Source organism: Sciurus vulgaris, assembly GCF_902686455.1.
Source record: "Sciurus vulgaris genome assembly, chromosome: 19".
NCBI classification, from domain to species: domain Eukaryota; kingdom Metazoa; phylum Chordata; class Mammalia; order Rodentia; family Sciuridae; genus Sciurus; species Sciurus vulgaris.
The window spans coordinates 394,768-417,180 of NC_136480.1; the positions used below are offsets into that span (position 1 = coordinate 394,768).

Consider the following 22,413-nt stretch of genomic DNA (forward strand, 5'->3'; position numbering starts at 1 on the left):
ATTCAATATGAATCAGGAGCTTTCTCCTGCACCTGCCCCCTCGGGCCTGTGTCCTTAGGGGCCACATCCCTTCCCGGAAGGACAGAGAACACGTCTCCAGCAATCTTCAGATCCGTTCCCTGCCCCACCTCTGCTTTGTGTAGAAAATACCAGTGGTCCACCCAGACCTGAGGACTCTTCTTCTGCTCCAGCGCCCCACCCCCTGCCTGCTGGGTCCCTGCCTCCACCTGCTCCTGCTGTTGGGTAATTTATAAACAAAGGAGGGATTAAACTGTTCTCTTGCCCCAGAGGCCCTGGGCTGCTGGGTGCCAGCCAAGCCTGCCACGCGGAACAACACAAGCAGGTTTTGTTTTCGGTCACACACACACACACACACACACACACACACACACGTCCCCTTTTCCTCTCTTTTCCTCTACCCGAGCCCAGGTCTCCATCTGACAGAGGCCCAAACCCCAGAGGGACAGTGAGGCCCCTCCTGATGGGACACAGACGGGCCCTGCAGCCCAGGGCCTTTCCTGTAGGAAATGGTTCTGGCCAGAAGGAACCAGGGATCGTCCTGCTCAGAGACGTGTCCTGGGGGTCATCTGTGGACTGCGTTTTTTTGTGGGTTTTTTTGGTCCCAGGGATGGAACCCAGGGTGCTTAACCACTGAGCCACCTCCCCAGCCCTTTTTATGCTTTATTTAGCGACAGGGTCTCACTGAGTTGTTTTGGGCGTTGCTAAGTGGCTGAGGCTGGCCTCCAACTTGTGAGCCTCCTGCCTCAACCTCCAGAGCCTTTGGGATACAGGCGTGCGCCCCCGTGCCCAGCTGATTTGTGGAATTCTAAGTGACATGAATAAAAGGACAGGGGTGGAAAGTGGGGACAGGGAACGAAGTGGGGAGGCCCAGGCAGGACAGAGGGACCTACAGGAAAAACCGCTGAGAGAAGCAGGGCCGAGGAGACACCGGACACGTGAGTTTTCAGACCTGCCACACAGCAGGGTGGCCCAGGGCAGTGGACCGGAAGCCAGGAGGGCAGCAAAGTGCTCACTGAGAGGACAGGGGCCTGTCTGGGGGCTGAGGGGCAGGGCATGCACTGGGGGGAACCCAAGGAAACCCGGGATCGTTGATACCAGGGACTGAACCCAGGGGTGCTTGACCCCTGAGCCGCCTCCCCAGCCCTTCTTACACTTTATTAGAGACAGGGTCCCACTGAGTTGTTGAGGCTGGCCTCCAACTTGCAATCCTCCTGCCTCGGCCTCCCCAGCTGCTGGGATTCCAGGCTTGCGCCACTGTGTCTGGCTAGCTGCTATTTTTGGAACACCGGGTCCCTCATGCATCTGAGGACCTGCGACGCCTCAGTGATTGGCACAGTCTACCCTCAGCCGTGAGCCAGGCCGTGGAGGCTCAGGGTAGGCCCAGCCCTCCCTGCCAGCAGCATGGAGCAACGGAAACCAGCAGGCAGGGCTCAGCCACCCTGTCAACCACAGCTGGACCACCCCTCCATGAGGCCCCGGCCCAGCACTTCCTGTTTCTGACCTGGTCACTTCCTCTCTCCAGAACCACAAGGTTTCCCTACCGAAAAGGAAGCTGGGAGGTGGGGAGAAGAGCCACCAGGGTCGAGTGCGCTGCCCCAGCCGCAGCCCAGGCTGCCTCCCCAGACCCTGGACACCTGCTTCTTGCCCCATGGCCAGGCCCGCCTGGGAAGGGGAGTTAATGCAGAGCAGAAGTCTGGGGTACAGGCCAGGGCAGAGGGGTCCCCACCACCACCAGCCCAGCCTGGGATCTGACCCGCAACCGATACGGCCTCCGAGTAAGAGGCTGAGAGCAGTTTATTTAGGTGGGGTGAGGAGTCCGTGCTGAGGGCTCTCCCAGGGCCCGGGGCCTAGCTCCCCTGAGTCCTCCACGCTGCTTTCCAAGAGGCCCCAAATTTCACCTTAGCACCCAGCACAGGGGAAAGCAATTTTTTTTTCCTTGGGACTGAACCCAGGGGTGCCTAACCACTGAGCCCCCTCCCCAGCCATTTTTCTATTTTATTTAGAGACAGGGTCTCGCTGAGTTGCTGAGGGCCTTGCTAAGTGCCTGAGGCTGGCCTCCATCTTGCAATCCTCCTGCCTCAGCCTCCTGAGCTGCTGGGGTGACAGGCCTGTGCCACTGCGCCTGGCCAGGTTGAGGGTATTAAGGGCCCAGCAGGATGAACCTGGCCACACCAAGAACCATCAGGGCCCGGACACTGTTGTTGGGAAAACTGAATCTCGACCAGGCGCAGGGGTCCTGCTGAGGCCCAGGTCTCAGGGAAGCACGGGCTGCAAGCCGCGGCTGGGTCTGCTGGGTCTGGCCCCCGCCGACCTCCAGGCCGCCTTCCTCAAAGGCTTCCTGCTCACTGGACTTCTGAGAGCGGCTCCTCAGCAACCTGAGTGGCCAGTCTCGGGCTCCCGGCCAGCAGACAGTCCCCGGCTGGCCACAGGCCATGACCCCACGCTTGTGCCATCTGAAAATGACAAGCTCCATGGAAAAGCAGAAAAACTCGAGGTCTGATAAGGCGGCGAGCCAGCGGGCCCCAGGGAGGTGTCTGGCGGAGGAGCTGGCAGTGAACGCGGAGGCTGGGTCCAGAGGAGCCGGGGCCTCCCTGGCTGGGCTCGTTGCTCTGGTCATCTTGCTCTCTGGGTTCCAGAGGGAGGCTCCAGAATGATCTGGAAGGTTCTGGAATGATCTGGAAGAGTCCAGGGCATGGTCACAGCCCTGGAGAGCAGCGACCTGCTGCTGTGCGACGTCGAGGCCGAAGCCGGGTGGCGGATCCGGGTCTCCTGCGGCTCCAGGCGGGCGTCAGCAGCCGCAGCCCCAGCCCTCGCCCACCGCCGTGCTGTCCAGCTGGATGTGGTCGGCACTCTTCTCGCTGATCAGGGGGCCCCCGTGCCTCACGATCAGCTCGGTGGCCACCCGCAGGAAGGCCTCCTCCACGTTGCTCGAGTCCTTGGCGGACGTCTCGATGGCGCACAGGATGTCGTAGTGATCGGCCAGGCTCTGGGCCTCGGCCAGCGGCACCTCCCGCAGCTCCGCGAGGTCCGACTTGTTCCCTGGAAAGGAGCCCGGGGGCCACGGTGACCCTGGGACCCTGCACCGCTGCCAGAGTGTCCAGGGGTGAGGTGGGAGCCGGGCCTCCCCAGTGACCCAAGGCGGTGGCCTGGGTGGCCCTGGAGGGCGCTCATCCTCCCCCAGACCCACTCGCTTCCCGACCTCCCACCAGGGCCCGGCCTCACCTCGGGCCCAGGGCAAGGGGTCGGCCGACCGCAGACTGAGCCTCAAACCCCGAGCCCCAAGTGACCTTCTCCTTGACTTGTCCTGGCTGGCTATTTTGGTCACAGCAGTGGCAAAGCTGGCTGCGACAGGTGACTATCTTCCTTAAAACGGCCTTTTTCATTTTAATCCCTCTTTTTTTTTGGCACTAGGACACTAGCTATAGGGTCTTGCTGAGTTGCTTAGGGCCTCGCTCATCCTAAGAGGCTGTGAACCTTCTTTTCTTCTGATTTATTTTGCAGTCGTAGATGGACAGCAAGCCTCTATTATATTTGTTTATATTTATGTGGTGCTGAGGATCGAACCCAGTGCCTCACACACACTAGGCAAGCGCTCTGACACTGAGCTACAGCCCCAGACCTGACTTTTTTTTTAAAGATAGGGCCTCACCACCGTGGCCTCAAATGATCCTCCTGCCTCAGCCTCCTGAGTAGCTGGGGCTCCAGGCCCCAGCACCTGGCTGCCTGATTGAAATTTGAATGGACTGGCTGATGAATTACAGGACAGAGATGAAATTCAGGCAGCTTTAAAGCTGAGCTGGCCCTTTTTTAGTTGTTCTGATGCAGGGTCTTGTGAAAATGCTGAGGCTGGCCTCCATTTTGTGATCCTCTTGCCTCAGCCTCTTGAGTCACTGGGATTAGAGGCATTGACACTAGGCCTGACGGGGACTAGGACTTGACTATGGTCTGTCCTTGCAGAAACTCAGGGTGCAGTTTATCATCCCCGGTGAGGGACTGACAGGGCAGAAACAATTCGAAGATGGTGTTTAGAGGGTGCGGCCATCAGGATCGGATGAGGTGATCAGGGAGGAGCCCCCGTGATGGAATTCTGATTTGTGAGACCAGAGAAGGAAGACGAGACACAGCCACATGCTCCCTGTCTCCAGCCATGTGATGGGACTCTGCCAGCAACAGGGCCCTCTGCAGAGAGAGCATGTGGGTCCCGCACCTCCAGAACCATGTGCCAACGCAACCCTCCTCTCTCTCTATTTTTTGGTCCCAGGGATTGAACCCAGGGGTGTTTAACCACTGAGCTGCATCCCCAGCCCTTTTTATATTTTATTTAGAGACAGGGTCTCACTGAGTGGCTCAGGGCCTCACTCAGGGCTGAGGCTGGCCTCCACCTTGTGATCCTCCTGCCTCAGCCTCCTGAGCTTCTGGGATTATAAAGGTGTGTGCCACCACGCCCGGCTAAACCCTCTCTCTTTACAACATATGTGCTCTGTGGCATTTTGTTATTAACAACAGAAAACAAAGACACCTGGGAACCCCAAAGCGCATATCAGCTCCCCTTCTTCCCGCCTCTGATTCCTATTTTGAATCTGACTGCGTACGCGATTAGGGCCATCGCGATCTGCAAGCTCAGAGCCCGGCTTGGGGGTGCACACAGCAATCAGAAGGATCCCACGTTCCAGGCCAGCCTGGACAGCTTAGTAAGACTCTGTCTCAAAAGAAAAAAATAAATAAAAGGGGTGGGGGTGCGGCTCAGTGGTAGAACCGAGGCCCTGGCTTCAGTTCCTAGCACCTCAAAAAAAAAAAAATGTGCACACTCATGGTTCAAACTCCGGCTCTTCCTGCCTGGCCAAACTCCGCTCTCTCGGCTCAGGTTTACCCTGTACTTGGAAAGGGGAAAGAAGCCGGGCACGGTCATGCACACCTGTGATACCAGCAACTGGGAGGCCGAAGCAGGAGGATCGCAAGGTGGAGGCCAGCCTCAGCAACTCAGCGAGACCCTGTCTCTAAATAAAATATAAACAGGGCTGGGGTGTGGCTCTGTGGGTAAGCGACTCTGGGCACCATCCCTGGTACAAAGAAAAGGGGGTGGGGACAGGCAGAACGTGTGGTCCCAAGGCCCCACGCCCCGCCCCAGCCCCCTCTCACCGATGAGCAGTTGCACGATGTTGGAGCCTGCGTACTTCCTCACGTCCTCGATCCAGTGAGGGACAGACAGGAAGGAGCTCCTCTTGGTGATGTCGTAGGCAAGGATGGCCCCGTTGGCACTGCGGTAGTAACTCTGGGTGATGGTGCGGAACCGCTCCTGGCCAGCTGTGTCCCAGATCTGCAGCTGGAGAAAGAAGGGGCCTCCAGGTGAACTTGAGGAGAAGGGACAGGGAGGGTGAGCCCACGGACCCATGCCCAGAGGAGCAGAGCCACAGGACAAGCCTTCTGAGTCCTTAGAAAGTGGCACATTCTGTCATCCCAGCAGCTCGGGAGGCTGAGGCAGGAGGATGGCAAGTTGGAGGCCAGCCTCAGCTACTTAGCGAGGCCCTGTCTCTAAATAAAATATAAAAGGGGCTGGGGAGGTGGCTTAGGGGTTAAGCCCCCTGGGTTCAATTCCTGGTAGCAAACAAACGTGACTTCACGAAACACTCTAATTAAAAGCCAGATTATCAGATTGAAAAAGGCAAGACCCAGATATACACATCCACCAAGATATACTTTAAAGATACAAATAGGTAGAAAGTAAATGAATTTAACACATACATTTTGATATCTAAATAAAGGTATGCATGAGAAAGTGTATGAATGATAAACTGATGTCAGACCAAGTAGAGAGTCAAGCAAAGAATGACGAGAAAAAGACATTTAATAATGGAGTGGGTGTGGTGGTGCCTACCCATAGTGCCCACCACCAGGGAGGCTGAGGCAGGAGGATCACTTTAACCCATAAGCCAGAGTCCAGCCTGGGCAATAAAGCATGCCCCCCCATCTCAAACAAACAAAAATAATGCGTGAAAGGGGAGGTTTGTCAGAAAGACAAGGATACTGAACACCTTAATAACAGAGTTTTAAATTTCTTGATGTAAAGCATTATACAAATAAAGGGAGAAAAAAGTAAACAAGTGTAGTTGGAGATTTTAACATCCCTTTCTCAAAAACTGACAGAATGAGGTGGTGCCCTTCAACGATATGAATGGATCAAGAAAATGTGGAATATACACAATGGAATATTACTCAGTCATAAAGAAGAATGAAATGATGGCATTTGCTGGTAAATGGATGGAACTGGAGAAGATCATGCTAAGGGAAATAAGCTGATCCCAGAAACCAAAGGCTGAATGTTCTCCCTGATGTGCAGATGCTGACTCACAACAAGCGGGAGGAGAATGGAAGTTCACTTGATGTGACAAAGGGGATGAGGGGAAGGGAGAGGGATGGGCATGGGAAAGACAGTGGAATGAAGGGCACAGAACTCTCCTGTTCACACATGGACACACGACCAGGGAAACTCCACGTCCTGTCCCACCACAAGGATGGGGAGTTGCACCCCATGCGTGTGTGACGTGTCAGAGTGCACCCTGCTGTCACGGCCAGCTAAGAAGGGCAAAGACAATAACTTGCAAAAACAAAACCTGAGAGAACAAACAGACAAAAAATATCAACATGGATAAAGAAGGTCTAAGCAACACTATTGACCCACGATTGCCATTTCTAGAACATAACACCCAACACTGCAGAAAAGCTCATTTTCTTTTCAAGTGAACATGAAATGTTCACCAAGACAAATCTCACAATGGAGCCCATTCAGTAAGTCTCAAGGGATTTCAACTCTTACAGAATATTATTCTAATGACAAAAAATTAAAACAGTCAGCCACGGTGGCACATGCTTATAAACCCAGCAGCTCAGGAGGCTGAGGCAGGAGGATGGTGAGTTGGAGGCCAGCCTCCGCAACTTACAGAGGCCCTAAGCGACTCAGCGAGACCCTGTCTCCAAAGGGGAGAAAAAAAAAAAAGGCTGAGGATTTAATGCAGCTCAGTGATTAAGTGTCCTTGGGTTCAATCCCCAGTACCAAAATTTATTAATTAATTAATTAATTTAAAAATAAGTTTTAAAAATAGCTGGAAGGGACCGTATAGGCCTAGGTACTCAAGAGGCTGAGGCAGGAGGATCACTTGAGCCCAGGAGTTTGAGGCCAGCCTGGCCAGCATAGTGAGACCCTCGTCTTCTCAAAAGAGGTCGCTACTTCCGGACTACTCTGGAGGCTGAGGCAGGGGGATCCCAAGTTCAAGGTGAGCCTGGACAATCTCAAAGGAAGAAACAGAAAGGGCTGGGGATGTGGCTCAGGGGTAAAGCACCCCAGGTTCGATCCCTGGCACTCAACAATTTGAGAGAGAACAGCCACACTGTCGTGACTACTGAAGAAAGAGAGGAAGCTGGGAGAACATTCTGGAAAGAAGTCCCAAGGCTCTGTAGTGGCTTGGAGCCCGTGGAGGGTCCGTGTGGCAGGAGTCTGGCCCTCAGCGGGGTCGGGTGGCAGGGGAGCTTGTACAGCTGGGGCACTGAGGGGTGAGTGGGGGTGTAGCCTGGGAGCGACGAATGTCCTTCTCCGGGGAACGAAGCCAGTTCCCGCGAGAGTGGACTGGCGTCAGGGTGAGTGGAGTCGTCCTCAGCTCCAGCTTCCTGTCCATCGGGAGCTCCCGCCCTTCACCAGCATTCTCCACCTGGGGCCTTCGGGCATGATGTGAGGTAGCCAGGGGCGTCAAGCTGAGCGGGTGCTGGTGCCATGCTTCTGGGCACAGAAGAGTACAAGGCACAAAAACCTCTTTTCTTCATGAACTACCGAGCCGCGGGTACTTTGTTATAGCAACAGGAAATGGACTGATACACCTCCTGAGATGTGACTGGAACATTCAAAGAAAGCAAAAAGAATTGTGTTTGGAGCAAAGAGAAGGAGAGCAACAGAATGAAAGAGAAACAGCAAAGGGAATGGATCTTGGAGACCCTCAAGGAAGAACTCTGGCTTATATGCTCAGTGGGTGAGTCGAAAGCCACTTAGGAGTTCTGAGCAAATCACATTTCTCTCTCTCTCTCTTTTTCTTTTGGTACTGGGGACTGAACCCAGGGCTGCTTAACTACTGAGCCACATCCCAGCCCTCTTTTATATTTTATTTAGAGACAGGGTCTCGCTGAGTTGCTTAGGGCCTAAGTGGCTGAGGCTGGCCTCCAACCTCCAATCCTCCTGTCTCAGCCTCCAGAGCCTCTGGGATAACAGGCGTGTGCCACCGCACTTGACTTCAACTGAATATTTTAAAGCAGCAGCTTCCAACGCAAAGAAGTGACAGATGTACAGGATGGTCTGTACCCGCAATATCTTGATGTCATCATTCCACAGTGCGCATCCACAAACACATGGTACAATGCACACCTCAGGAGGCACAACCACGATTTTAAAAATGCATATATGTACAAATAATGTAGAAAGAAAACAGAATAATAAGGCAAGATAAAAGGGAAATGAAAAACCAAAAAAAATAACTAGAGACTGAGGAATCTGGGTCACCCTGGGCTGCTCCGTGGGCAGTGATGGAGGAGATATTTCGGGAAAGCAGGTCCTTCCCAGGACCAGGCAGGTTCTCAACCTAACTGCCCCCTGCAAGTGACTGGAAAACGGGCAGTGTGGGTGCTCTGGAGCCCACGGGCCGGAACGATGACCCCGTTCTGTCACAGGCCTGTGTCTCAGGGCTATAACTTAATTCAGTTTTTCATCTGTCAATAAAGGAACCATTAGGGTCAACTAATAGAATCGGCATGCTCAGAGCCGGCATGGAAAAGGGGCCTGATAAAGCCATTCGCTTTACAATATTTATGGAACCAGTGTACTTTGGAGGCCAGTGTGTTTCACATAGAAAAAATATATTCAAGAATATTAAAAACTAGCCAGGCACAGTGGTGCACGCCTGTCACCCCAACAGCTTGGGAGGCTGAGGCAGGAGGATCGCAAGTTGGAGGCCAGCCTCAGCCACTTCGTGAGGCCCTAAGCAACTCAGTGAGAAACTGCCTCTAAATAAAATATAAAAAGGGCTGGGGATGTGGCTCAGGGGTTAGAACCACTAAGGCAGGGAATGAAGTGGAAACAGCACCCATTTTAGCAAGGGGAGGCAGACAAGAATGCAGATAGAAACTTCTGGAAGGTGATAACAAACATGCTGAAGAAAGTAAAGGCCATCCTACTTGGCCTTGGATGGTCAGGGAAGGTGGTATTTGGGCAGAGGACTGCATGATGAGGAGCCAATCTTTTTTATTTTTTGTACCAGGGACTGAACCCAGGGGTGCTTACCCACTGAGCCACATCCCAGCCCTTTTTATTTTTTATTTAGAGACAGGGTCTCGCTAAGTTGCTTAGGGTCTCACTAACTGGCTGAGGCTGGCCTCCAACTTGTGATCCTCCTACCTCAGCCTCCCAAGTCACTGGGATGACAGTGTGCCACCCTGCCCAGTTGCCCATTTTATTTTTGAATATTATTGCATATATTTTTTGTATGTTAAAAACACTAGTCTCCCGATTTCACTGGCTCCATAAGTATTGTAAACTGAATGCATTTATCATGCCCCATTTTCATTCAATCCTCCTTTCTTGGCCTCCTAAGCCACTGGGATCCCAGGCGTGCACCAAAGCATAGTGCTTCACACACACACACACACACACACCCCTTTTAGCTTTTATCTCTTTCCTGCCTCCCTTCCTGAGTTCCGTGAGGGTAGGGCCTGTGCCTCTGTGGTCTCTGCTCTCTGCTCAGCACCTAGGTCAGTGCCTGGCACATGGAGGGTGCTCAATGGAGGTACGGGTTGCGGGAACAGGCGCTGTTTCTGTCCCAACAGTCCTTGGTAAGCTCCGGACTCCAGGCTTGCCAAGTTCCTGGGAGCTGCCCATAGGGTACTCTGCACACTGTTAAGGCTAACAGAGGTGTTCACTGCTCAGCGTACACCATCAGCATTGAACTGCTACTAAAAACATCTGCCAGGGCCGGGCACATTGGCGCACGCCTGTTATCTCAGCGGCTCTGGAGGCTGAGGTAGGAGGATCACAAGTTGGAGGCCAGCCTCAGCCACTTAGTGAAGTGCTAAGCAACTCAGTGAGACCCTGTCTCTAAATAAAACTTAAAAAGGGCTGGGGATGTTGCTCAGTGGTTAGGCACCCCTGGTTGAATCCATGGTCTCCCCACCCCCTAAAAAAAGACCCTCATCAAACACAGTCTGTAAACTGGTGTCTCCAGCACTGGCGACTGAACTCAGGACACTTGACCACTGAGCCCTTTTAAATTTTTATTTAGAGACAGGGTCTCCCTCAATTGCGGAGGGCCTCGCCAAGTGGCTGAGGCTGGCCTCTGCCTTGCGATCCTCCTGCCTCAGCCTCCGGAGCCCCTGGGATGACAGACGTGTGCACCCTGCCCAATGTTCCATTAGTTCTGTAGAATCATCAAAATGGGCTTCAGCGTGGGAATCGGCCCAGGGCTGTCAGGGTGTGACTCCAGCCTTGTCAATCTGTTCCCCAGCATTGAGAATGCGTTCTTGAGAGCAGGGACCCACCTTCCTCCTCTCTTGCCACCATGTAACTAGGACACTGGGTGGCACAGAAGTGGCACTCGTCTGAGGAGGAATCTGGGGGAAGCGGGTCCCAGGAGGGAGGCCGGGCCATGGGCAGGACAGGAGGCCGCCTTCCAGGGATTCCAGGCTGGAGCGGCTTCCCACGAGCCCTCTTGGGAATCGGGCGTGAGAGCTGAAGCCCACCTTTCAAGTTCAGGGTCAAGACCTCCCAGCAGCCCAGCCCCTCCCGACAGAAAGACAAGGGGCGCTTCTCTGAGCCTTTCTCCTGAGTGAGGACGCAGGTAGTGTCGAGGTGCCTGCTTCTTTAAACAAGCAAAGGACCTTGACGAGCGAGTTCTCAGGACAAATGCTAAAATGGTCAGACTGTCCCACATACAAGCTCCCGAGCTATTTTTCATCGCGTCTTGGGATGTGGCTAGGAACAACCAGACGCTGGGGTGTGTGGGCCCCTCCTCCGGCCAGCCTCCCTGCTGTCGCCGGCTGTGCCCTCTGGCTCTCCAAAACTGAGCTGCAGGTTGGCAAAGAAGCCGCAGAGGCTGGTCAGCGCCACCAGCCGCCACCACGTGGGCAGCCAGGCAGGTGGGCAGAGCCTATGAGACAGGACAAGCAGAGCGAGCTTCAGAGCAGCAGTCTGGAAGTTGGGGAAGACCCCAGCAGGTGGCCCACAGATTCTGCCTCAGGGGCTCAGAAAGGCTGCCAGCTTCCAGCACTCCCTTCTTCCTTCACAGGACGCTAAGATCATCCACTTACTGAGGTGCTTCCTCTACGGCCGCTTCCTTACTGCCAACCAAACGCCACACTGACAGGCTCTCTGGGACCAGGAGCCCAGAAGGAACCAAATGAACAGGAAGGAGCAGTAAGCTCCTCGAGGCGACCATGCCACTCAGAAAAGGCTTCCATGCGCAAAAGCAGCAGGCTGACTTCCTTGGCCCTCCCGGCCTCTGGAGTAATTGCCTAAATCCCAAACCTTCTCCTGCTCAACCATCGAGCCACATCCCCAGCCCTTTTTATATCTGATTTAGAGACAGGGTCTCACTGAGTTGCTTAGGGCCTCGCTAAGTGGCTGAGGCTGGCCTCCACCTTGCGATCCTCCTGCCTCAGCCTCCTGAGCTGCTGAAATTACAAGCCAGCTCTCACAGAGCTCTCTAGAGCTTTCTGTGTACACAGCCATGGTCCCAAAAGCCCTTCTCTCTTCTTTACCAGCAACTCAGCCATCTTTCAAGCCCTCACCAAACCCACACATTTCTGCGGCCCTGGGCAGCCTGGACTGCTGCCTCCGCTGGGTCCCCCCAGCACGGGGCATGCATCTCCACGACAGCCATGGCAACTGGGGGGCCTCGCTTTGTAGGAACAGGCCACACTGTCAACATTCTGTCCTGCTGTCACCACAATAAACCTAAGTGAACTTGTCAGGCCACGTGGTCTGATGCTTGGCTCAGAAATCCCAGTCACCACAGCAACGGCACTAATAGTATCACAGGGCAGGTTCTTGTTTACACATCTGCTTCCCCATCCAGAGGTGAGGCCCCCAAGAACAGGGACTGCCTCTGATTTACCTTTTCTCTCTTTCTTCTTTGGTCCCAGGGATGGAACCCAGGGGTGCTTACCCATAGAGCCCACATCCCCAGCCCTTTTTATATTTAATTGAGAGACAGGGTATCGCTGAGTTGCTGAGGCTGGCCTCCACCTTGCAATCCTCCTGCCTCAGCCTCCTGAGCCACTAAGCACCTCAGAGAGACCCTGTCTCTAAATAAAATACACAATAGGGCTGGGGATGTGGCTCAGTGGGTGAGTGCCCCAGGGTGGGCATGACCCTGGGCCATGTTCTGACCAGAACCGTCCAGCCAGAGGCTCACTGAGCCTCTACACCACCATCTTATGGTAGATATCAGGGATAAAGGGAAAAACAAAGAAGACATCAGGAGACCATATCTGAAGGAGACTGTTTAAAAACATCAGTGTCATTTAAGAAAAAGTGGTCACACACACATAGTTCAGCTACTAGGAAGGCTGAGGTAGTTGAGACAGCGTCTCACTAATTTGCCCAAGTTGGCCTTGAATCTTCGCTCCTCCTGCCTCAGCCTTCCAAGTAGATGAGATTACCGGTGTGCCCTACCACACCTGGCTGAGATCTTTTACAAAAAGAAAAAAGTCAGGTTGGGTGGCCGATGCCTAATAATCCCAGAGACTTGGGAGGCTGAGTCAGGAGGATCACAAATTTGAGACCAGCCTCTACAACTTAGTGAGACCCTGACTTAAGCATGCAAAAAAAGCTGGGTATGCAGCTTAGTGCTAGCATGTCCCTGGGTTCAATTCCCCGAACCACAAAAGAGAAAGAAAAAGATTAAGGAAATGTGCAAAATTCCTGTTTAGGTGAAAGAAAGAAACCTTAATTCTAGACTAATAAATTGAAACACACGTTCAAAATTTAACAAGGTGAGTAGAAATAGCATGTATTTCCAAATGAACAGACGGCAACAGGGACAAGAACTAATCAAACCAACAAAAGTCAAGTGAAGAGGTTCTTTGTTTAAGTGGAGAGATTCAGTCACTAAATAATGAAGGAATGCTTCATTCATTCATTCAACAACTACTAGGTAAAGTGGAAATCAGGGGAGCTGATATTCTCCCCTGCAAGCCCAGGGCGGTGGGAAGGGAAGGAAACAAAAATAGCAAATAAGATATTATGATCCAAGCCGGCCAATGACACATGCCTTTAATTCTAGTGGCCGTGGAGGCTGAGGCAGGAGGATCACAAGTTGGAGGCCAGCCTCAGCCACTCAGCCAGGCCCCAAGCAACTCAGTGAGATCCTGTCTCTCCATAAAATATAAAAAGGGCTGGGGGTGTGGCTCAGTGGTTAAGCCCCTAGGTTCCATCCCTGGTACCCTACAAAAAAAGACGACATGATTCAGAGGAGTGCTAAATACTGGGGGGAAGAGGCAAGGAAGGACATAGAAAGTAACTTGGACCCTGAAAACATTCTCCTCAGAGAAAAGCCACAGAAGACCACACTACTGCGGTTCTATTTATGAGTAAAGTCTAGAATAAGCAAATCTGTAGCGACAGAAAATAGATCAGTGGTTGCCGGGCGCAGGAGGAGCATTTGGAAGTGACAGGGAAAAGCCTGTTTTCTTTTGGAAGGAAAACAATACCCTAAAATTGACTGTGGTGATGCTCACACACTTCTGTGAGTAAACAAACGAAGAAACAAATCACTCAATCCTACACCTGACCGAGTAATTTTATGGCATGTGGATTATATGTCAATAAATTTTTTTTTTCATTTTTAATTAATCAATTTATTTTTTCTGGCTCCTGGGGGGTGGCCCCAGGGCACTCCTGAGCCACATCCCAAGTCTTTTTATTTTTTATTTAGAGACAGGGTCTCACTAAGCTGCTTACAGCCTCGCCCCGGTGAAGAGGCTGGCCTCCAACTTGCGATCCTCCCACCTCAGCCTCCCCAGCTGCTGAGATGACAGGCACGCGCCACCACACCTGGCTAACTGCTCTTTCTTTTGAAAGCGAGAAAAACAAAGGTGACTCGTGGACTTGAGGGCAGCTTAAGCACGAAGGCCAAAGGTCCTGAAATCTGCAGACCCAGGTCCAAGGGCACAGACTTTACCTCCATGAAGAAGAGATCTGGCAAGTCCCCAAGAGAGCCTGGCAGAGAACTGAATAAAGGAGTGCCATTTGAACAGGGCCAACCTCTGCTCTGCTCTTGGGGCCCCTGTGTCCAGTGATCTGCAAAACCCAGTTTACATAACAGGCCTTTGTACTGGCCCAGATAAGGGTGAGTGGAGTCATCAGAACGCTGGAAGGATTTAGAACCGGCTGAGATTTCCTGGGGGACAGAGCTGGTGGGGAAGGGAAAGGCAAACTCAGATCCTGTGTCATCTAGGGAGGAGAGGGTAACGGCAGCAATAATAAAATAAACCTCAGATCGGTTCACACGATGCACGTTTTGGGTTAATTCACAATACCATTTTCAGGATGAACTCCAAATGCTTCTGTTTAGAGGACTCCTGTTTTTATTTATTTTTTTGGACAGGTATTGAGCCCAGGGGTGCTTCACCACTGAGCAGCGTGGTCAGCCCCTTTTTTATTTTGAGACAGGGTCTCGCTAAATTTCTGAGGCTGGCCTCCACTTTGTGATCCTCCTGCCTCAGCCTCCCAAGTTGCTGGGCTGGCGCATGCCCCAGCACGCCTGGCTTTTCTGTGTATCCTTTGAAGTCCTGGAAATTTGGGAATTTGAACTATGTGAGGGAATTAGCTCTTCAAAAAGAAGTCAGTGAAAAACTCTTAAGCGTGTCAACAACAATCAGAAGCAGACAGATCAGTCATTGGTCCCATTTCATGGATGAGGAAGCCTGAGACTCCAAGAAGGAAGTCAGATTGCCCAGCGTGGTGGTGGGGAGGGCGGCAAGGGCCAGGTCTCACACTCCTGATTCGGTGCTATTTTGAGACTCTACAGTAATTGGAAAGACCCGCAGCTCTCAGATTCAATTTCTCTTTTCTTTTTTCCTCTTGTTTATGGGAGGAAGGCATCCTACGGATGAACCCAGGGTCTCAAAAGCAGCCGCTCCACGCTGAGCTCCAATTCACTTCCTTTCTTTTCTTTTTGGTCCCAGGGATTGAATCCAGGGGTACCTAACCACTGAGCCACCTCCCCAGCCCTTTTTATACTTTATGTAGAGACAGGGTCTCGCTGAGTTGCTCAGGGCCTCACTAAGTGGCTGAGGCTGGCCTCCACCTCACGATCCTCCTGCCTCAGCCTCCTGAGCTGCTGGGATTAGAGGCATGTGCCCAGTTCTCCAATTTAATTTCCAATCCTGGGAGCAAGAGCTAAAGGAATCCATGAGGGTATAAGAAACGATGACATGGGTACAATCTTGCAGGGCAGGCTTATATGAGCTGTCTGGGGCTTCAATGTTCTGATTAATTGATAAATATCCTGATTCTTTGTATCAATCCTGACGATGAAAAACTTGATCAAAAAATAAAATAAACAAAGAAAAAAAAACACATCTACTTCTCTCTGTAAATCCAATGGTCACAACTGCATTTTGACTGTATTAATTTAACTTTCAAGAATCTCAAGATGGGCGTGGTGGCACGCGCCTATAATTCCAGCCATCTTGGGAGGCTGAGGCAGGAGGATCGTTAAGTTGGAGGCCAGTCTTAGAAACTTAGTGAGGCCCTAAGTAGCTTAGTGAGACCCTGTCTCTAAATAAAAAATAAATAAATAAAAAGGGCTGGGGGGTGTGGCTCAGGGGTTAAGCACCCCTGATACAAAAAAACCCCTCAGGGTCATCCTTACAAACTCAGAGGGACCTGGGTCTGTAGTGGTGCACACCTGTAATCCCAGCAACTCCAGAGGCTAACACAGGAGGATTGCAAGTTGGAGGCTGGCCTCAGCAACTTAGAGAGACCCTATTTCAAAAGAAAAAGAAAAAGAAAAATTTTTTAAAGGGCTAAGTAGCTTGGTGGTAAAAACGCCCCTAGGTTCAATCTCCAGTGTCCAAACCAACCAAAAATCTCAGAGGAATCAGAAGAGTAACCAAGAAAACAAAATGGACCCAGCCACACCCTGAGTTCAAATCCTGACTTTGCCATGGACTGGTAAGAGACCTTGGGGACGCCAGTCACTTCCCTAATATCTCGGTTTCCCCTTTAATCAATAAGGACACATGAACAGGCATGCACTGAACACTACGTCTGTCTCTGGCCATCCGGATTCCTGTGACTTTAAGAAACTTATCTCCTCAGGAGACAAATAAAACAGGTCATTTCAAGTCCTGGTAAGTGCTTTAAGCAGATCGAACAGAACAACAGGAAAAAAGGGTCTGGGCAGGGCCCAGTGGCACACACCTGTCATCCCAGCAGCTCAGGAGGCTGAGGCTGGAGGATTCCAAATTTGAGGCCAGCCTCAGCAACTTAACTAGGCCCTCATGTGAGACCCTGTCTCTAAATAACGTAATAAAGGGCTGGGGAGGTGGCTCAGTGGTTAAGCACCCCTGGTACCAAAATTTTAAAAATAAAAAAATAATAATAAATAAAATCACATCACTAGAGGACACCTAGTGTACTTTCCAGATTAGGAAACAGACTGGAAGAAGAAAAATGATTTCCTCCTGCTGAGTCAGTAGACCCCAGGACTCCTGACTTGACAGAGAATGTTCCCTCAAGTTCTAACTGCTCAGTTTTAATTTGTAGCCTGGGGGGGGGGCGGGGGCTGCTGGGCTGGGTTTCAGATTTCCCTGACTGCAAAATAAAGAGATAAGTCATTCTCAAAGGCTTCCCCACTCCAACAGGCAGACTCTAAGAAGCAGTGTGCCCTAGGGAAAGATCCGAATGTTCTGAAGGCAGAAAAACTGGGAAGAACATTCCCACTCTGTCACTGTGTGCCCAAAGGCAAGGCTGTCCCAGGTGAGCTGGTTGGGGGCAGAGTTCAGTGGCAGAGTGATTAGCATGCAGAAGAGTTCCCTCCCCGGCACTGCAAAACTAACAATGCCCGCCGGTAGCACAACATCACCTATAACTGCTTGGGAGGCTGAGGCAGGAGGATCGAAAGGTGGAGGCCAGCCTCAGCCACTTAGCAAGACCCTGTCTCTAATAAAATATAAGAGGGGCTGGGGCTGGGGCTGGGGCTCAGTGGTTAAGCAACCCTGGGTTCAATCCCCAGTACGAAAACAAAACACACCTGTAAAACAGCTGGCTCGTAACAGTCCCTGAAGAAAGCAACCGCTATACTTTTGAGAGATGTCACCACACCTATGAAACCGCTGTTCCCAGTCCTGCCTCTGAAGGACAGTCTGAAGATGAGTGGAAGGAGGGCAAAGGGTGAAACTGCACCATACCATCTGCCCCGGTGCACTCTGGGCTTCGCTGGCCTGCAGGTTCTTATCGCCACAGGTAAACAGGAACATTGTCCCCTCCCTGACCACCGCCAGCGCAGGGCTGCTCTTTGTGACTAGATTTGCACAGTGCACCTTCAGTCTGCCTGCTGGCATTGTCACAGGGCACAAACTCAGTCACCAACGGAGCCCACCCATGGTGGTCCTTCCTGGGGCCACCTGCTCCGAAAGGGGTGGTCCCGAATGACTCAAAGGTGCCTGCCTGCACTTTGTCCCTGCCACTCCATGGAGACCAAAATACACTGAAACCCAGGAGACTATAAAGAAACCACGCAGGCAGGGGTTTCTGCTTCCCCAGCCACATCTAGTCTGGAGGCACTGAGGTCATATAGACGGTTGACTTCACTTTTTCTCCAAGGCAACACCCAGAAATTATCCCAATTTTACAGAAACAAAAAGACAAAGAGCTACGTATCCTGGCCAAGGACAACAACGAGCAAGCTAGAGCACCCAGAGGGGCAGAACCACAGAGAAATGGGGGTCGAGGGGCGCTCATCCACTTCCTGAAAACAGCCCCCCGCCCTGTGGTCTGGAGAGTTGTCCTAAAGAGCATATGAACTTGCAGGGCGTGGGTGGCACACGCCTATAATCCCAGCCACTCCGGAGGCTGAGGCAGGAGGATGGCAAGGTGGAGGCCAGCCTCAGCAATTAAGCGAGGCCCTAAGCACCTCGGTGAGACCCTGTCTCTCAACATAATATAAAAAGGGCCGGGGATGGGGCTCCGAGGTTTGCGCCCTGGGTTCCATCCCCGGACCTGCTCCCCCACCCCCGCCAAAAAAAGATCTGTGAACTTGAGATTTTAAAGGCGGCACAAGGTTCCCACTGGACGCGCAGGAAAGTGACCGCGTGCCTTCGGGAGCGGGGTAACGGGGCTCCCGCTCCGCGCGGGCGGAGGACCGACATCACCGAGGTCACGCACCAAGCCCTGGTCCCGCCGCCGCTCCCGGGGCCGCCGCCTGGGCTCGGCCCTCTGCCCCTTCCGGTTCCTGCCGCCGTCCAGCGGGGGAGGGGGCCCGCGCGGAGGCGTGGCCAGGCCGGGGACCCTGGCGCCCAGACCTGTGGCCTCGGGGTCCCGGAAGCCTCCACCTCCCGATCGCGGCGAGGCACGGCGGCGGGTGCCGCTGACCTGGTCAGGTGCCCGCTGCCCGGCGGGAGGGCCTGGCCCCCGACTCCGGGGTCCCCGCGGGCTGCGGGCCCCCGCACAGCCCCGGCCGCCGAGCTGCCCTCTGCACCTGACCCCGCAGACCCCGGGCCGGGCCTGCTCCGGCCGAGGCTGGAGGGGCTGCCGGGAGCCGGGGCCCCGCGCCCGGCCGCGGCCTCCCACCTTGACCCGCTTGCCCTGGATCTCCAGCGTCTTCATGGTGAAGTCGACGCCGATGGTGCTGCCCTGGCGCTCCGAGAAGGCGCCGGTCTTGAAGCGCTGCACCACGCACGTCTTGCCCACGCTCGCGTCGCCCACCAGCACCAGCTTGAACAGGAAATCGTACTGCTCGTCGGGGTCCCCGGGGCCCGGCCCCGCCATGGCCTCGCCGGAGCCCGAGGGCCGGCGCGCGGGACGCTGGGGCCCGCCCGGGCTCACGCGAGGAGACGCGCCCCGAGCTCGCGCGCCCCAGCCCCGCCGGCCGCTTGGCGACGTGGAGCCGCCGCAACACCTGAACGAGCGGCGCCGCCGACCGCCGGCCTCGGCCCCGCCCCGGAGTCCCGAGGCTTCGGCGCCGCCCCGGACTCGCCTAGCCCGGCCCTCCGCCGGCTCGCGGCCGCCCTCAGCTCAGCGCTCGGCGAGCCCGCCTCTCGGGCCCGCCCAGGCCACGCCCCTTCCTGCTCCACGGCCCCGCCCCGACTCCGCCCCCAGCCCCACTCCTGCCCTCAGGACCGCCCCGCCCCGCCCCCAGCGCCCTGACTCCGCCCACGGCGCCGGCCTGATCCCGCCCCCAGCATCCCGACTCCGCCCCCAGCACCCACTCTTTCCCTCCGCACCACCCCGCGCCGGGACGCCGACTCCGCCCTTGGCACCCGCCTGACCCCGCCCACAGCACCCCGACTCCGCCCCAATCGGACCCGGCCCTCGGGACGGCATCCCGGAAGTCCGCCCGCCCCTCCCCGTAACCGCTCCTAGTCCCGCCCCCAAGCAGACCCCGCCCTCACTCTGCTCTCGGCCTCGCCCCCAGCCCCAGGGTGCCCTCTGCACCGCCCCGCCCTCTCCCCATCGCCCCGTCGCGCCCCCTCCGCCGATTTACTCTCCCCGAAAGCAAGGCCCCGTTGTCGTTCCGTTCAGCGGGGACCCAGGCCCACTGCCTCGCCCCCCACCTCCCGCTCCCCCGGCCTGACCAGCCTGCTGGGCGGGAGCAGGCTCCAGGCAGAGCGGGGTCTCGGACCTGCAGCCTGGGGGCCTGTTCACCCAGCCCTGGAGCCCAGCATGGCCTTGTCCATTATGGGCCCCTGGGGAGCAGGTAGACGGCCTTCCTGACAGGGGACAATGCATTTCCCCACATTGGAGAAGGGTAGTCTGCTGGCCTGGGGTCCAGGGATTCTCAAGAGAACTGAGGCCCAAACATCTGCAAGAAACTTAACCTGGATCAAGTGGGAACCGGCCACAGGGCTTCCCAGCCCGCGGTGGGAGGCGCTGAGGAGCCCACGGAGCGAGTTCCAGGGGACCCGCGTCCCCGGACCCGTCCCTGCAGCCTTCCTGGCCGCGGATAAGGAGGCCAAGGCCAAAGCCCGGGAGAAGGCCGAAGAGCTGTTTGCTCTCAACACCGAACGCCGCTCCGGTGGAAATAGCCAGCAATTCCAGACAGAAAACCCCGAAGTGTTGCTGCCAAGCGATTCTGAGATTCTCCCATCGTCAGATGGGATCGGAGAACTGGAACCTCCATTCCAAAACAGGAGACCGAAGGGATGGGAGGGAAAGGCTCTGCCTCCTGGGGTTGGCCCGGGGAGGTGGGCATGCCTCCAGCCCCCATGACAGGTGGAGTGGGAGATCAGGAGCCAGGAGGAGGCATGGGGGCAAGAGGAGGGATGCGGACACTTGAGGGGCGGAGGGCGGACGATGCTTAGCTGGAATTGGTGTGGCACCGGGAGGGGGGCCCTGATTTGGGTGCGGATTTTCTCAGAAAGCCCAGCTACCTCTCCCTCGCCCAGAAGGTGACATGTGCCTGTCATCCCAGCGGCTGGGGAGGCTGAGGCAGGAGGATCACAAGTTGGAGGCCAGCCTCAGCACCTTAGCGAGGCCCTGAGCAACTCAGCAAGACCCTGTCTCTAAATAAAATAGAAAAAGGGCTGGGGATGTGGCCCAGTGGTTAAGCACCCCTGGGTTCAATCCCTGGTACAAAGAAAAAAAATTAACACACTTAAGGAGAGATAGCAAGGGGTGTGGGGGTGGATGTAAGCCAACCTCAGCTAATACATGGTGGCAAGGTGGCCCTTAACCACAATGGTACACAGATCAGAACTCCACCAAGTGGTCAGAGGGATGATTGTGTCTGACAAGTATCATCGTTTTCTAGTTTGCTGCAGTCACTATTATTAAAAATGAATAGCTTAAAACTGTCACCCAGATTTTATTTATTTTTAAAATATTTTTTGAGTTGTTGCTAGACCTTTATTTTATTCATTTATTTTATGCGGTGCTGAGAGTCAAACCCAGTGCCTCACATGTGCTAGGCAAGCACTCTACCACTGCGCCCCAGCCCCCAGATTTTATTTATGTACAGGACCAAATCTATGTAATTTAATCATAAATAAAGGTGAGAGAATTCCACAAAAAAAACAACCAGACACCAACCCTGATATCTTGTGTCCCGAATGTAAGAGAGTGTTGTCACCAGGAGATCTAGGAAATCTCCCAAAGTAAGTGAATTATGAACCCTGTCACACACCTGGAATGCAGACTTGGAATCACCTCTTCGAAAGCCCTGTTCCCCGTCATGTGCAGAATCACATTCTCTGGGACAGGAGTCCCCTGTGTTTCTCCTTTGCTAACAAAGCAATTAAACTACTTTCTCCTTTTTCTCTAAAAAAGAAAAGAGTAGCCAGGTGCAGTGGCACACACCTGTCATCCCAGCAGCTTGGGAGGCTGAGTGAGGCAGGAGGATCGAAAGGTGGAGGCCAGCCTCAGCCACTTAGCGAGGCCCTAAGCAACTCAGTGAGACCCCGTCTCTAAATAAAATATAAAAAGGGCTGGGGAGGTGGCTCAGTGGTTGAGGGGGCCTGTGTTCAATCCCTGGTACTATTAAAAAAGAAAGAAAGGTGCAGTCAGAGGCTCTCCTGTAGCCCAGCTAGAGGGACCTGTGAGCAGCTCCCCCCGCCCCCCACGACATAACTCACGCCTGGAGACACCAGTGACTTGCTTTTTTTTGTTGTTTTTTTTTTTTGGTACCAGGAATTGACCCAGAGGTGCCACATCCCCAGCCCTTTATATTTTTTATTTTGACACAGGGTCTGGCTAAGTTATTTAGGGCCTAAGTTGCTAAGGCTGGCCTCCAACTTGTGATCCTCCTGCCTCAGCCTCCCAAGTCACGGAGATGGCAAGCATGTGCCCCCTTAACCGCCAGGCGTCTTAAAGCAATAAAAGGGAGACTGTTTTAGCCTCAAGGGTGGGGTGAGGAAAGAGGACGGAAGTCCATGGGAACATGTCTATGGAAAAGTTGCCTTTTTGGAAACCAAGCAGGGCCAAAGCTAACATAAAACATTAAGCAGATCTTCTTAACCAAACAAAGGCTGCCCAGACTGGTTCTGTCCCCTCTGGGCCAAGGTGACCACATCCCCACCCATGGTCACACCCACCCAGTCAGCTTCCTGTTATCCCCTGGTAGGAGCCTCACTGCTGTTCCACCTGCATCCCAGGAAGCCCCGAGACGCTGTGCTTAGTCCACTGCAGGCCTGAGACTTGGC

General features: G+C 54.0%; 1 protein-coding gene across 2 annotated transcripts; it reads right to left on the reverse strand.

The window, feature by feature from the left end:
* Nucleotides 1-2,809: 2,809 nt before the first annotated feature.
* Nucleotides 2,810-19,275, reverse strand: RAB43 (RAB43, member RAS oncogene family; the record flags this gene model as incomplete). Of its 2 annotated transcripts, none has more annotated exons than XM_079122147.1 (3): nucleotides 18,848-19,275; nucleotides 5,161-5,338; nucleotides 2,810-3,060 (listed from the first exon to the last, which is right to left on the reverse strand). In XM_079122147.1, the coding sequence occupies exons 1-3, from the start codon at nucleotides 19,043-19,045 to the stop codon at nucleotides 2,810-2,812; spliced, it is 627 nt and encodes a 208-aa protein (XP_078978273.1). In that variant the 5' UTR covers nucleotides 19,046-19,275. The 2 variants fall into 2 exon arrangements, with proteins under 2 accessions (XP_078978273.1, XP_078978272.1); XM_079122146.1 differs by having other exon boundaries at nucleotides 5,161-5,344; nucleotides 18,848-19,267.
* Nucleotides 19,276-22,413: the final 3,138 nt, after the last annotated feature.